The 15,000-nt window shown below is 50.6% G+C and overlaps 1 protein-coding gene across 3 annotated transcripts in view; it reads right to left on the minus strand.

Annotated features, from left to right (window-relative positions):
* vps13b (vacuolar protein sorting 13 homolog B) overlaps positions 1-15,000 on the minus strand; it is a 328,377-nt gene that overhangs the window by 53,847 nt on the left and 259,530 nt on the right. For all 3 annotated transcript variants that reach the window (XM_079746793.1, XM_079746792.1, XM_079746794.1), the window contains exons 42-45: positions 8,792-8,991; positions 6,438-6,619; positions 5,938-6,158; positions 5,415-5,546 (exon numbers count right to left, since the gene is read on the minus strand). In XM_079746793.1, coding sequence (XP_079602919.1) covers positions 5,415-5,546; positions 5,938-6,158; positions 6,438-6,619; positions 8,792-8,991 — 735 coding nt within the window. The remainder of the gene's footprint in view (positions 1-5,414; positions 5,547-5,937; positions 6,159-6,437; positions 6,620-8,791; positions 8,992-15,000) is intronic.

Consider the following 15,000-nt stretch of genomic DNA (forward strand, 5'->3'; position numbering starts at 1 on the left):
GGGCAAAATCGACCCCTTGGTCTCTCACACGCACACACACACACACACACACACACACACTCACACACGCACGCACGCACGCACGCACGCACGCACGCACACAAATCCAAAAGTACGAAACCAGCAGAAGGCCTTTCTCTAGAGCCGTTCTGGACTTCTTCAGAGCAACTCCCTTTATTGTAACATCTCTTCCCTGAACTAAATGTTTCCTCTTGGAGATGTAAGCTAATTTCAAATAGCAACCCTGTTTGTGCTTGCGGGTGTGTGTGTGTGTGTGTTTGTGTGTTCGGGCGTGTGCGGGCGTGTGTGTGTGTGTGTGTGTGTGTGGGCGTATGTGTGTGTGTGGGCGTGCATGTGTGTGTGCATGAGCGCTTTTTAAGATAGAATGCAACACATGAAAAAAGGCTGGGCTCCTAGGCCACATTCCTGCACGCAGGAGTCATCCATGTATTGCGGTTTGTGAGGACAAAACACAACATGGTGGACTCTGGCCCACCTACAGCCACGGGTCACGGAGATAGCGCTCATAACCCTATGGAAACACAGTGAAGTCATGAAGTGCACCAGGGATGGTGACTACTCATATGTAACCTTTGCATGCAAAAGCGGGAAGAGATGACCGCTCTGGTCTTGGAGGAACAAAGCCCCACTGGCCTATCGAAGCACAGAGTACACCTAAACAGTGACAGCAGAGAGGAAATGGGAAGAGTAAAGTAAGAGAGGGAGGGAGAGACAGAGAGAGGGATATAATGAATGTGCATATCACTAAGGCCTCCTCTAAAGGCTCTCTTCTCCCCCCCGCCCCCACCATCCCCGATGTCCCCGAATCCTCGATGTCTTTGAGACACACAAGAATGCGGTTCCATCGGCCTGTCCCGTGGAACTATCCCGGGCTGTCTGAAGCAAGAGGGTCCCACTGTGTACGTTGCAGATGGCGGTGGGAGGTGAGAGGCTGACGGTTAAGGGAGACTGGCAGTAAAAGCTTCGGGTCGGTCTACCAGGCACGTAGCCACGTCTGGGCTTGTTGATGCTAGTGGAAACGGATGGGAAAGTTTACACCATAAAAAAAGGGGGCTTTAAATGATAGCGAGAGAGAGAGAGACAGAGACAGAGAGAGAGAGAGAACGAGAGTGCGACAGAGCCCAAGAATGAGAGATGAAGATAGGCATAGCGAGAGAGCCGGAGAGAGATTGAGAAAGAGAGAGGGAGATGCATTCTGCGGTGGGACAGCTGCGACTGCTTTCAAATCCATCCGCCAGTTTTATAGTGGAACACTATCTGGGCTCTGTATTTACACCCCCCATCCCCTTCCCAATGTGACACTGCGATTTACAAACTTCCTGCCGCCATCTTTGAGATGCCATCGCTAAGCTCTGTCTCTCTTTGATGGTATCGTCTGCCGACGCAGATTCATTAGGGCAACGTGATCCGGACTTCACAACGGCTTCCTCGCAGTAATCATAATCACTCCCGGGCTCTCTCTCTCTCTCTCTGGGCTGCTTTGAGCACTAGGTTTTACAGACAGAAGATATACAGATAGCCGATGCAAACTCCTTGTTAAAAAGCACAAGATGACAGCCCGTGAGAGAGACAGAGCCCCCATTGCTGGAATCAAAGTATCTGTTTTCCCGTAATCTACCCCGATTACATTACCATGGTTCTTTTGCTGAGGTTTTTCAAAGATCAGAGGGGCCTGGAAGAAATGACAAGGTACACTAAGATGTCTTGGATTCACATTGCTAATATCTACCCCCCCAGTGCCAGGGAGAGATGGGCATGAAACAGGACCCCATGTCCCCTGACTTACAAACGAGTCAACCGAGGAACCCGTAAAACGGATATTGTGAAGCAATAATCAGGTCCCAAACACCTATATCCATTTCTCGCCAACAGGGCCGTTAGCGGCGCGGACATCTGCCACCGGCGGCAACATGATCCCTGTATTTGCCGTCCCTTTTCCGGTTTGCCGAAAAAGAGGGGGTGTATGGTTCAAACGCTGTAAAAAGAGTGAAATGGTGGAAGGAATTCCTGTTGTCTCGGGTGCACTTACCAAGGCCTCCGAGCGTTCTGTGAGAAAGTGGTGTGTGTAAATACTACTGGGCTTTCGTGTGGCTTTCCTCTAAAGCCACATCCCTGGGGGCTGGGTTGGGGGGTGGGGGTGGGGGGTGAGACTGACACTGAGGGTTGAGGGGGACCCAGAGTTGGTAACAGGGGGGGGGGCTTGGGACCTGAGGTTAGGAGGGTCGGGGCGGGGGGGAGGGATGTTGAGGTTGAGGTTGGGGCTGCTTTCCGGGGGCTGGAGTTGCAAGGAGGGTTAAGGAACAGATTAGGGTTTTTTCCCACATTTTCTTTCCCCAGGTATGAAATTATTCAATCAAATTATTATGACATTATTCCATGTTCCATATGCCATTTATTCCGTCTATAACCCTGTGTGATATGTTGTGCAGTTTCTTCATCTGGGTATAATTTGGGGAGAAAGAAAAACACCAGTGTGTGTGGGTGGCAGAACTGAAACTCTGATGCTGAATTGGAACAAGACATTTTATAACGAACCTGGGTTCAAATTGGCATCAGGAGTGATACTTATATTTAAGGTAAGAAATTGTTGAGGACGAGACAGCAGATGTATCCAACCATAGATGTCAGATACATGTGAAACCGTCTTGAGCGGACCACCAGAGAGTTGGCGATGCTCTGCTCCACCATGAACTGACGGGCAGATATCTGTGACCAACACTAATGTTAGCGCCCCCTCTTCCACCCAACACAAGCGCTTCTCTCAGTATCCATCTTAGTTACCGACCCTGGCACCCTTCCAGACCCTCCTGGTTGTGGGTTGTGTGGTATGACCGGGGTAGCGGTGTCGGTGGGAGGACTGGAAACGTGTAGTAGTTGAGAGAGGTCTTCTTCTCACTTTTACCCAGAGAGCCCAGTGCGGTTCACTGCGGTTCACTGCTTCCCTGCATGCACCACATCACAACCGGCCCTGCCCCGCTCGCCTTGACACCAGGAAACACGAAAATCACGGCAACAATTAGAACCTTGAGGACACATTCTTGTCCTGCGAGAGGAACGGAGCGTGTTTGTGTTTCCAACTGCCCCGATTAACCTTTTTTTTCAGTCCAGATCCTCCTAGGCCTGGTGTCTTACCCCGACGATCTCTGCCATGTGTACGTTTCTGTGTGTTTTAGTACGTGTGTGTGTGTGTGCGTGTATGAGTGTGTGTGTGGGTGTGTGTATATTATGGTCTCCTTCAGTATGATACTTTACAGATGAGCTTCCCTCCACGATGGTGAAACACCCCACCTTCCGGGGAAGGTCTGCATTTAATCGTAACCTTTACAATCCTTCGTTGCAGTCGCACCCTTTCAAATCCCTCCCCCCAAGCCCCCTCCCTTCTCTTTTATATAAAGTTGACTAAAGCCCTGCACAGAAGATTGGGGTGGGGTGGGGTGCAGAATACCGGAATGTTCCATGGGCACCGCGCTCAACTTCCTCTAAAGCGGGCCAAATGGGAAATTACAGAGCCTCTGCTTACGTATTTTTTTTTGCATTTCTTTACTTGACCTCTCCCTCCACCCCGTTAGGATGGAGCTATTGTAGCCATATGCGGCTCATTCCACTTATAATTATAGTATGTGTGCCCCCCTCTTGTTCTGCAGAGTGGTGGAGGCTGGAGGTGGTTAGGACGTTCCTCACCAGTTACAAGGCGGTTGCTGCTGCAGCTGCTGTTTGGGCCAACTCACGGCGACCCAACGGGCACACTCACTTTATACGCTACTTTCTGTTTTTTCTCAACATCAAGCACAAGGCAATAAATGTATTGCCAAGCGGGGGAAACAAGGTTGTGCTGGTGATTGTACCAGAGCAGTTTCCATGTGTGTCGGTGGAGAATATCTGCATCTGCAAACTGTCTGCAGAGAGAGAGTGTGTGTGTGTGTGTGTGTGTGGGTGTGTGTGTGTGTGTGTCTGTATGTGTGTGTGTGTGCCTATGTCTTGTCCACGATGAGTAGACAGAAAAGGGCAGCGAGAGATGCGTCATTGGTGAAAGGCGTCGGCGAAGACCAAAGCGTCTAAGTGATCACTCCATCAGCATCAGGAGAGAGACTCAACGCAACGGCACGAAAAGTCATGCTCGGCATTCTGGGTACTGACCGCCATGGATACCGCTGCCACAGTGGTCCAAAACACCCAAGTTGAATGCTCAGCCCTTTCACTGCAGCACCACCACCACCAACCCACTCCCATGTCCTCTTTATGGTCCATTTACCCAGCCCAAATAGGGGGAACTTTCTATGTGCGCTGAATGAGGCAATGTGGGGATGGGTCAAGCAGAACCCATCAACAGAAACGCTCTGTTACGTTGACTCAGAAGAGTCGGCAATGCCACTAAAAAGGAAAACAATGGTATTACGTGTTCGGCCAATACAATCATTTTGCCATCAGTGACTCCCTGGTCTTCCAAGGCACCTCATCTCACTTCGTTTCCCACCGGGGAAGAAGCTCACGCCGCACACACACACCGCACGCACACGCACACACACACACACACACACACACACACAAACTGGGATTTCTTCTTCTCATCCAGCACGCTTTGTGTGTCCTTATGGGGCTGTGGTTGTGTGTGTTGAGCTATACATGTCTGTGTGGTGGTTGGAAACAAGGTTTAGTGCCTCTGTTCTCAAGGGGCTAATATAAGAGTCAGCAGCATCACAGCCGAGCTGAAAGGAGCCGTCATTGGGGAAAGCAAGACATGGAGCGCGTTGTGTGCACGTGTATGTGTGAGTGTGTGACTGTGCATGCATGTGGTTAGGAGTGCGCGTGTTTCATGTGTACTTGCATGCATGTGTGTGTGTCTACGTACCTGTGCGTGCTGTGTGTGTGTGTGTGTGTGTGTGTGTGTGTGTGTGTGTGTGTGTGTGTGTGTGTGTGTGTGTGTATGTGCGTGTGTGTGTGCGTGAGTGTGCGCAACTAGCGGTTGGTAGACTGAGGCCAGATGAGGCCTTGGCAGGTGTCACCACTCTAGTTTTACCGTGTTTTTACGGGCAACACCTCACACACCAACATCCTGGCTACCAGCAGCGGAGGGGAGAACCAGAACCTGAGCAGCAATGGGTGCGCCACGATGTTAGCAGCTGGTCTAGAGAACGTCCCCTGGGGCTGTCAATGTGCGTCTCCCTAGGAACAGCTTCCAAAGATGTGCTGTGTGCCTGATTGAATAAATGTTTTCCCCATTCTTTAATTATTATGATTTGTTTTAAAGAGGGGATGTTTCAACCCTCAGATGACGCTTGCTCATGTCCCCCACTAGCGATGACGCCGGCAGTTGGGTTAAGGTTCTTATCAGAGAAAATGTTCAAAGTTACGCTCTCTGGGTTATTGTTTCATTGGGTCGGAGGCGGCTATACCTGTTGCCAGCTCTGCAGGGCGGTGTCCAGGGTGTGGATGCCGTACTGGCTGACGGTGAGCAACACGGGCTCCACAAACATGCTGCCGTCCAGGACGCTGCTCTGGGGGGAACGGGTGACCGAGGCCTGGCCCTGGAGCCCACAGAAAGTTGGGGAAAGACATTAAGATTGGGATCCGCCTCTCGATTAAAGTCTGATGACATTACTTTCTGACACACTGCTCTTCACACCCTTAAATGCTTTACAGGAAAAACATAAAACAAAGGAACAAACGATGGAATAACGATTCATAAGAGTGTCTTTCACATCAAAAGTTGACAATAAAGAGACTCTTTACCTGCTTTGTTGTATACAGGGGAAGGGTTAACCATAAAATGGTAAGTGCTTGGCACTTGGTTCTAGGAACATCCTTACTGTACAGACAGTGATATATTCTTTCTCTTTCTTCTGACAAATATACTGATTGTAAGTCGCTTTTGACAAAAGCGTCTGCTCAATGCCCTAGATGTAACTGTAAATGTACCTGGAGTGCGAAGGGCTGCAGGATCTGGAGGTAGGTCAGGTTGCGGTACTCGAGCAGCCGGCAGTCCAGGCGGGTGGAGAAGCTGAACTCCTGGCTGAGGCGGGCGCCGCTGTTCCACTGCCGCAGGTAGAGCCGGGGCTCGCTGGCACCCACCACCATGAACTCCTGCTCCTGGGGCAACTTCCTGTCCGGCAGGAAGGGCCGCAGGCGCCGGCATGGAGCTGGAGACGTGGGATGTTTGTGAGGTGTTTTGTACGGACTCATAATGATCTCCTAATCATCATCTAGCAATATAATACAAATTTAGTTTACAACAGGATGTCCTGGTGGTATTTAGCGACGTTTAAGCTTCCAAAAGAGTATGACTTTTTTGTCAGGGATTTGTTTTGAATTGGAAAGACTCAGCATGAAACAAGGAGGTACATTTGGCTTGGAGGTTGGGGGTGAGGGGAGAGTCGTTTAATGTAATTCTACTGGGAAGAGATCCGGGGCTTCTTTACCTGTCCCCAGCTGCTCCAGGTGGTGGCAGAGGTGCACCTCCATGTGGGCCAGCTCCATGGAGACTCCCAGGGAGTGGACGAACCAGGGGGCGAAGCACGAGTCCACACGGGTGCAGGCTGCCAGCGCCTTGGGAGACACCAGCTGGTCGCAGGGCAGCTGGGAGCCAGACTCACTGTCTGAGCTGGAGCGAGAGAGAGAGAGAGAGAGAGAGGGGGGGATGGAGTATGTTTAATAGTGGGAGATTGAGAGAGAGAGAGAGAGAGAGAGGGATGGAGTATGTTTAATAGTGGGAGATTGAGAGAGAGAGAGAGAGAGAGGGAGGGATGGAGTATGTTTAATAGTGGGAGATTGAGAGAGAGAGAGAGAGAGAGAGAGAGAGGGATGGAGGGGGAGGAAGGGAGTGGGGGAGGGAGCAGGACAGAGGAAGAGAGAGGGATGGATGGAGAGGGGAGAGAGAAAGGTGGAAATAGGGGGGGAGATAGAGGCAGGAAACAAACAACGTGACGAGTTTGTGATTCCTGTTTATGGAAGTAAAACAATATACAAACTTCAAAGCACTATGATGCAGGTAACAGAGAGAAAAAGAAAAGAATAATCACTTTCCATGACTAATGATAATGCGAGAAAGAGAAACATTGGTGATGTGGACACTATAATAAATAATTCATCCTCCATCCCCTCCTGGCTTGTATTCAGGTCTCAAGGCTGTGATAGTCTGATTCCCATTATCGGTAATTTCCGCCGTCTAACGTTCAGTGATTTAAACATCATAATCTCAAAAAACAAAATGGAACACTATAAGTACTCCGCAGCGAGGAACAGTGTTTGGAATATTAACAGAGGGAAGAGACAGAGCGGACCATGGGCTGATCCAGCACAGCAGTGCCTCGGGGCGCCCCCCCCCTCAGCGGACATTAATAGCATGTCACGGTTGATGACGGCCGATGGGAGGTAATTGAAGTGAATGACCATTTGCTCAGTAATTTGCTGCTACCATGATCCACCAATAAAAACACAGCTACAGAAGGGAACGCTCGCCAATGGGAATGAGAGAGAGAGAGGAGTAGAAGAAGCGATAAAATTACATATTTATTTATATATAAAAATAAAATGGACATAAACGCTGGTGGTGCACTGGAGCACGTCTAGAAAAGATAAGCATCATACGTTTTTCGGGACTTCCAGTCGGCAGCGCAGCCAAGTTGTTTTTCCCGCTGAAAACCGAAGTAAGGTAGATGAAACGAGCGAGCACGGAAAAGGGGAACCAAGTTTGATGAAAAAGGACCAATAATTTAAACACAAAGGAAATGTAGCGTTTGGAGTATGATTATAATGAAACGCAGATGTATATTTAACTTTACAGTGGATCTAGTGCCAGTTTTGTTTTTTTTTGGGGGGGGGGGGGGGGGGGGTGGGGGGGATTAGGGGGGTTCTCCCTGTTTCTACCTCTACGTGTTTTGTTATTCCTCCCATTCTGTTCCTCTCTTCTCAGAGAACTCTAAGACACACAGAATGTAGACTTGGCCGCTCACTTCCAACCAGAGACCCCCCAAACGCCAGGAGGAGGGGAGTAGGGAGAGTGAAAGAGACAGAGCAAGAGAAAGACAGAGACAGAGAGAAAGAGAGAGAGACAGAGAGAGACAGAGAGAGGGAGAGGGAGAGAGAGAGAGAAAGCTCAGGTACCCACCGACTGGCAAGTAAAGTAACGGCCAAGGGGTTTGCTGATTTGTTTCCGTGCATGCTGGGCTTTATTCCCGCCTGACCTGTCCCAACCCAGAAACCCAGAGTCCACCCACCCACCCAGAACCAGGGCCGGGCCTAGGAACGTACAAGCCACCCCACCCCGGCCAAAAAAGGCAGCCAGGGGGGTGGACGAGCCAGCTAGAGCTCTGCTGGCTTCTCGTGTGCGCCTCCCCCCCTCACCCCCCATCCCTCCATTAGATAGACTCAAGGTAAGCAGGAAGGACTCCGGATGGGCCCTGACAGCCACTCGGTGTGCTGGGAAATCTCATTAGGCCGATCTGAACGCCTTCCAAGCCCGCTCCCTGCTCCTGCACGCCAGATGTTGAGGGCCAGCAAAACACTGCTGGTGATTCTCTCTCGCTCTCGCTCTCTCTCTCTCTCTCTCTCACACACAGATATGTGAGTCAGTGTACTGTAGTATGTTGATGTGTCCATGTATACATTGCAGATTGTATAAAGGTATACACCTGATAGGACAGGAACTGATGAATGGGCCGATCTCAATGTCTTGTTTCACTTAAGGTCTGCTCGTGCACACGCACAAACACGTGCACTGGCGCGCTCGCACAAGCACACACATGCACAAACACACAGGACTGCCCTCTCTCACCTGTGCTCGTCTCCTCCAGGGTCTCCAGTGTTGCTGAGCACGATCCTCCAGAGGTCCGAGGCCACCAGCTCCTTCTGCTGGTGTCGAAGGCTGAGGCTAGGCAGCTGCAACTGGCAGGAGGTGCTCTCTGATAGGCTGAACTCCCGGTAAGGGACGAAGGCCTCCTGGAGCTCATCCCAGTACTCCAGGCTGCAGGGCACCTGCGGGTAAGCAAGGCAGTGAAGGCAAAGGTTTAGACAAGCTAGTGAGGAGACTTCTGGAACAATGACTAGAGTGAACGCAAGGACGTAAGCAGAACATAGGGACTGCCGTGAATCTATGAGGCCCTGATATTGTTGGTGCTGACTTGGTTTGAGTGAATAGATTTCTCTCACATCGATTGCTAAATCAGGGGTAACTGAGGTGTCTGCTAGTGATTAAAGGCTTTGACTGTTCACAGCACTCTGTTACTGAGTCTGTTGCTCACAGAAAGAACAGTTTATTACTAGGTTTATGTCATGATCATAAACAATGGCCAGCACAACAAGTTCTTTTATTTAAATCACAAAAACAGTTCTCACCAGGAATAACAACGATAAAATAAACCATGACAGTTCAAAATGACGATAAGATAAGAGCACACTTTATTGATCCCAGGCGGGAAACGCTTGTTATAAATACAACTTTGACAGTGAAATAAACCTTGACGGTTGTAGTTGCGAACCAGCAGGCCCAGCGGTGCAGCGCAGTCACGTATAGCCAGCGAGGCATGAGCGCGGGTGCACTGTAAACGAACACCAGGCTTGCACCGGCGCGGTGCAGGGTGGCCATTAACATTAAAGTCCTGGAGCTCCTTTTCACGCTGAATAACGATCGGGTGGCGGGAGTCTTGTTCTCACATTAGGGGCTGTGTGCTTAGGTGTCTCGCACCCGGCTCGTAGCGGACGGCTACTACGACGAACGTTGTCCAGTCAGCCCGTGTGAACCAGACCCAGACTCTAGGATTTCCCCGACCACCTGGGGCCCCGAGCCGTTGACTGATTGGTAGTGGCAGGAGAGCCTCGGCTCACCTCAAATTCATGTGGCTGATCGGCACATGTTCCTGTGTGTGTATGCGTGTACGTGTACGTTTGTGTGTGTGTGTGTGTGTGTGTGTGTGTGTGTACGTTTGTGTGCGTCTGTGCGTTTGATTGCACATGCACTAGTGCATAAGTCCAAGCACAACCAAGGACATATCAGCAATCTGCTGCAGGTATGGGAGCTTCCTGGACACGGGCCAGGCTCATTGAATTGTCAGCAAGGCCACTGACGCACCAGTGTGTGCATGTGTGTGTGTGCCCGTATGCTTTTACGTGATTTTTAGCTGTGCAGCTGTGTCAATCTATACGTCTGGCTGCAGTCGTGTTCCGAATTGTGCAAATACGCGCTTGCGTGTGTGTCTGTGTGTGTGTATTTCCTCTTAGTAAGCTGCAGATGAGGTAAGCCTCACTTACATCATGTGCTCAAAATGCCACACAGGTTTTCTTGGACTCTCCTTCATCTAATTGTACCTGACAGACTTGTGCACCCGCCGCCCTGCCACGCAGCCACCGGGGCGGAAACTCCACCGCTTCCAGGAAATTGTGTTACTAAAAAGCTGCGCTGATTTTTACCCCACCAAAAAAAAAACTCCATGTATTTCTTTTTTTCTTTTCTAACCCAGACCCCCATCCACCTGTGATATTCTATACACATGACGGCATGCGGCCGACGGCATGCGGCCTGAATGTGTAAGGTACAGAACATGGCACTGGCGGACACATTTGCATGGCTGCGTGTGCGTCATGGAGCCTTCGGGCCCTGAGAGAGATGGGAACGATAAGGAGCTTATGGAGGGCTAGGGGAGCGTAGAGCAGAGATGAAAGGCGACCGGTGGTAACTCATATGTAGGCTGCGTTAAGGGAGATGGACGGGGAAGCACCTGTGTTTATTCCACAGTTATAATGGGTGTGTATGTGTGTGTGTGTGTCTTTGTGCGTGGCTTTTGACATTGCACAAGGAGCTTATCTGAGTGTGTGTGTGTGTGTGTTGTTGTATACAGGGAATGCGTTAATCTAGCGATTGTAAGTGCTTTGCACTTGGTTCTATGAACATCCTTATTGTACCGACAGCGATTTCTTATGAAAAATGTACTAATTGTAAGTCGCTTTGGAAAAGGGTCTGCTAAATGGCCTCAATGAAAATGTGTGTGTGTGTGTGTGTGGGACTTTCTGTGTGTCAATGAAAAAGGGCTAATGTCTGCACTGTCTGGGAACATGTCGTCAGGACAGTATTATTGCTGTCTTGACGGTATTTGTTTCTACCTTCTGATTTCCGTGTGTGTAGCTCTTTGAATAAACACACGACTACACGCGACTACACAACAGGAACAAACAGTCGGTGAACTGGCTTCATGGCTCCAAGATGTGTTGCACTTTAAAAAGTGCTGAATTAAAAAGAAATTCAATAAATAGCAAGTCGCTGTTTATCCTCATTCATCCAAGTGATATTTCATCGTTTGGACGCTGCAGCAAATGTTTGGGAAGTTCAGTCAGGGATGATTCAATGGGCTCAAATAATTGAATTGTATTTACAAATAAAATATTCATATCTCCAGACTTCTGGCGGCGGTGAGTTAAACACCAGCCTGTCATCTCTGCCGGTCCCTGTTCAGCCTCACCGCGGTGGAGCCACTACACCGCTCCACAGACCCTCTGATCGACACTATTATTTGCTCCGATGGGTTCCACCAATCAGAACTCTCCAAACAGTTTAAAGTGGGGATATTCTTTTCCGTGCCGAGACCCAGATTATTACTTAAAATTGATATTGAAACAGGCCTTGCTCAGAGGTCCAATTCAGAAATGACCCTGCAACCAGAGATCCCCCGACCGGGCCGGTGCCGACGCCGGAGCCACTGACGTACGCGCCCTCGCCTGCCATGAACTTTTATTACCCGTATCAACACTGCCATTAGGTCCACTGTTATTTCACCCATGCCTGCGTGTCAGAACATTCCAGCACTCGCTCCCCCTTTTATCGGCCAGCGGACAAATTGAATTGACATCGGCCTGAGCAAATGTTTACACAGGAGTTGTAATGAAAGTCGTGCTGAAAACGCAGGCCGGGGTCTGCGCTGTCTCAGGTGGGTCGGTATGCAACTTATTATTAATAACTGTGGAAAATCAGGAATCGGACCTGGGCTGAGAGTTTGCCGCCCCGATGTATGTGAAAGAAAACGAAACAAAACATGAAAATAAAGCTTGCGGAGGGGGAGTGCAGTCTTGGTGGATGAGGTGTAGGAGCCCCGGAGCCCAGATGAATTAGCCACACGGACGTTCTTGTGTTGTTACAGTACATTAGCTGTGACTAATACAGCCCTGCTCCAGCGCTCGTCCCACTACAATAACAGTTGTCTTGGCCAAAGCACTCCCCCCTCCGCTGCTCTTTTCCCATCTTCTCTGCTCCCAAATGACGGAGAGCCCTCACACTGGGACAGCTATACGTTTAAACATCAACAAATCCCCCAAATTAAACTACTTTGGTGAGAACGAGAATTAATCTGCACCGATATGGAGGATTGTGTTGAGGATTGAGCAACAAGGCATAGGGGAAAATTTACTGTTTAGCGCTTGTATTAATAACATGACTGCTGCTAAATGGGTCTGGTGCTGGGTTCTGATTGGTTCACATGAGGCCAAAGAGGTCGTTGGGACGGCCAATCCTGGGCGAGCATAGCGCTGAGGGCCTAGTTCACATCTACTTGCTGATATGGGGAGGCTGTAGTGGAACTAGACTACCAGCACAGGGTCTGTGATGGGAAATGTGTGTGTGTGTGTGTGTGTGTGTGTGTGTGTGTGTGTGTTTGTGTGTGTATGTGTGTGCGTGCGTGCTTGCGGGCGTGTGTGTGTTGAGAGGCAGCTAAGCAGTCAGCCCGCCTGATTTTCGGTGTCATTTCAAAGCTGCATGTGCGAGTACAGATCAGCTTCATGTATTTCTATGCAATAAAAATAACACATGTGGGTGTCTGAGAGTGTAATGTGTGTGCGTGTGAATAGGAATGGCCCCGTGTTCACAAGAGCATCCAGGCAGAGTCCCTCCTCTCCAATATATCTCCTTCTCCCCTTCTCTAGGGGGCGCCGATGAATCATGACTCCTGAGCTTACTCCCCTCGTTCTCAGGCTTTGGAACAGAGAGGAGGAGAGAGGAGGGGAGAGGGGGGGAGAGAGAGAGGGGGAGAGAAAGAGGGAGGGTGGGGTGATGGAGAGGCAGCGAGCGAGGCAAGGGAGATAGAGAGAGCGAGAGAGCAGAGCGAGAGCGCACAAGAGAGAGAGAGAGTGGAGATCAATGGAAATGAAGGAGCAGAGAGGACACCTGCTGATGATTCAGAGGAGTGTTGGACCACACAGCGCTGGGAAGGTGCTATGAGTGAGTCACACCCCCCAGAGCCCACTCAACAGTTTAGGGGCTCCTTCCAGGTGGGAAACCTCGCTTCCTTCCCCCTATCCGTGACAAAACCCCCATCCCACCTGACCATAATGCACCCCCGACACATACACGCACAGTCACACACACATAAACTGGAACCTGTCGCAAAACCGCAACTATTTAGACTCAGGAAAACAAAAAATAAGAAAAGAAGTTGAACATGATCTGCTCTGGGGACAGGGAAGTGGTGAGAAGCCCAGAGAGGACGAGACCTCATACCCTCCTGAACAATCCTCCGCAGGAGGAGCAGGGGAGGGAGGAGGAGATGGGAAGAGACCTCATACCCTCCTGAACAATCCTCCGCAGGAGGAGCAGGGGAGGGAGGAGGAGATGGGAAGAGACCTCATACCCTCCTGAACAATTTTCTGGGGGGCGAGAGGACAAGCACTAATGTCCGCCTGAACAATGTTCTGGAGGAGCAGGGGAGAGAGGAGAAGCAGGGAAGAGCGGAGGAGACCTCATACCCTCCTGAACAATGTTCTGGGGGAGAGAGGAGGAGATAGGAGGAGACCTAATATCCTCCTGAACTATGTTCTGAAGGAGCAGGGGAGAGAGGAGGAGAGGGCAGGAGACCTCATACCCTCCTGAACAATGTGCTGGAGGAGCAGGGAAAAGAGGAGGAGAGGGCAGGAGACCTCATACCCTCCTGAAAAATGTGCTGGAGGAGCAGGGAAGAGAGGAGGAGAGGGCAGGAGACCTCATACCCTCCTGAACAATGTGCTGGAGGAGCAGGGAAGAGGGGAGGAGAGGGCAGGAGACCTCATACCCTCCTGAACAATGTGCTGGTGGAGCATGGAAGAGAGGAGGAGAGGGCAGGAGACCTCATACCCTCCTGAACAATGTGCTGGAGGAGCAGGGAAGAGAGGAGGAGAGGGCAGGAGACTTCATACCCTCCTGAACAATGTGCTGGAGGAGCAGGGAAGAGAGGAGGAGAGGGCAGGAGACCTCATACCCTCCTGAACAATGTTCGGGAGGAGCAGGGGAGAGAGGATAAGCAGGGAGGAGAAAGGAGGAGACCTCATACCCTTCTGAACAATGTGCGGGAGGAGCAGGAGAGAGAGGAGGAGGAGGGGGAGGAGACCTCATAGCCTATTAAACAATGTGCTGGAGGAGCAGGGGAGAAGGAAGGAGCAGGAGAGGGAGGAGGAGAGAGGAGGAGACCTCATGCCCTCCAGAGGAAGCCAGCGGGGGGAAGGGAGTGGAGATGAGAGGATCAAGAAGAGAGTGGGAAAGAAGGAGCAAGGAGAGGGGAGGAGTGGAGTGAAGGAGAGAGGATGAGGGGATAGGGGAGGAGGGGAGAAGGCAAGAGGAGGGAGGAAGAAGGAGAGGAGGAGAACAGTGGCTGCATGGAAGAAGGAGAGGAGGAGATGAGCTGCTGCGTGGAAGAGAGGAGGAGAGGAGGGGAGAGGAAGGGAACAGAGAGCAGACGAGGGGAGAAGCAGGGAACGGAGAGCAGAAGAGGTGCAAGAGGGCAGCAGAGGACCAGAAGAAGTGCTAAAGAAGAAAGACAGAGGGGTTCTGATTGAGAAGGCTCATGATGAGAGAACAGAGGAGCAGAGAAGGCTACTGGCACTGTCGTACAACGTCCTCACCAAACCAAGTCCCACAATCCACCCCTTCCCCCCAGCTAAGGACTGTCAAAATGATCGTGGGAGGCTGGGAAACGTCCGTGAAGAGACTCAATGCTCGTGTCCTGATTTCCCCTTTTTTTCCTCAAAATCAAC

The sequence above is a fragment of the Pollachius pollachius genome (genome assembly GCF_949987615.1).
Source record: "Pollachius pollachius genome assembly, chromosome: 1".
NCBI classification, from domain to species: Eukaryota; Metazoa; Chordata; class Actinopteri; order Gadiformes; family Gadidae; genus Pollachius; species Pollachius pollachius.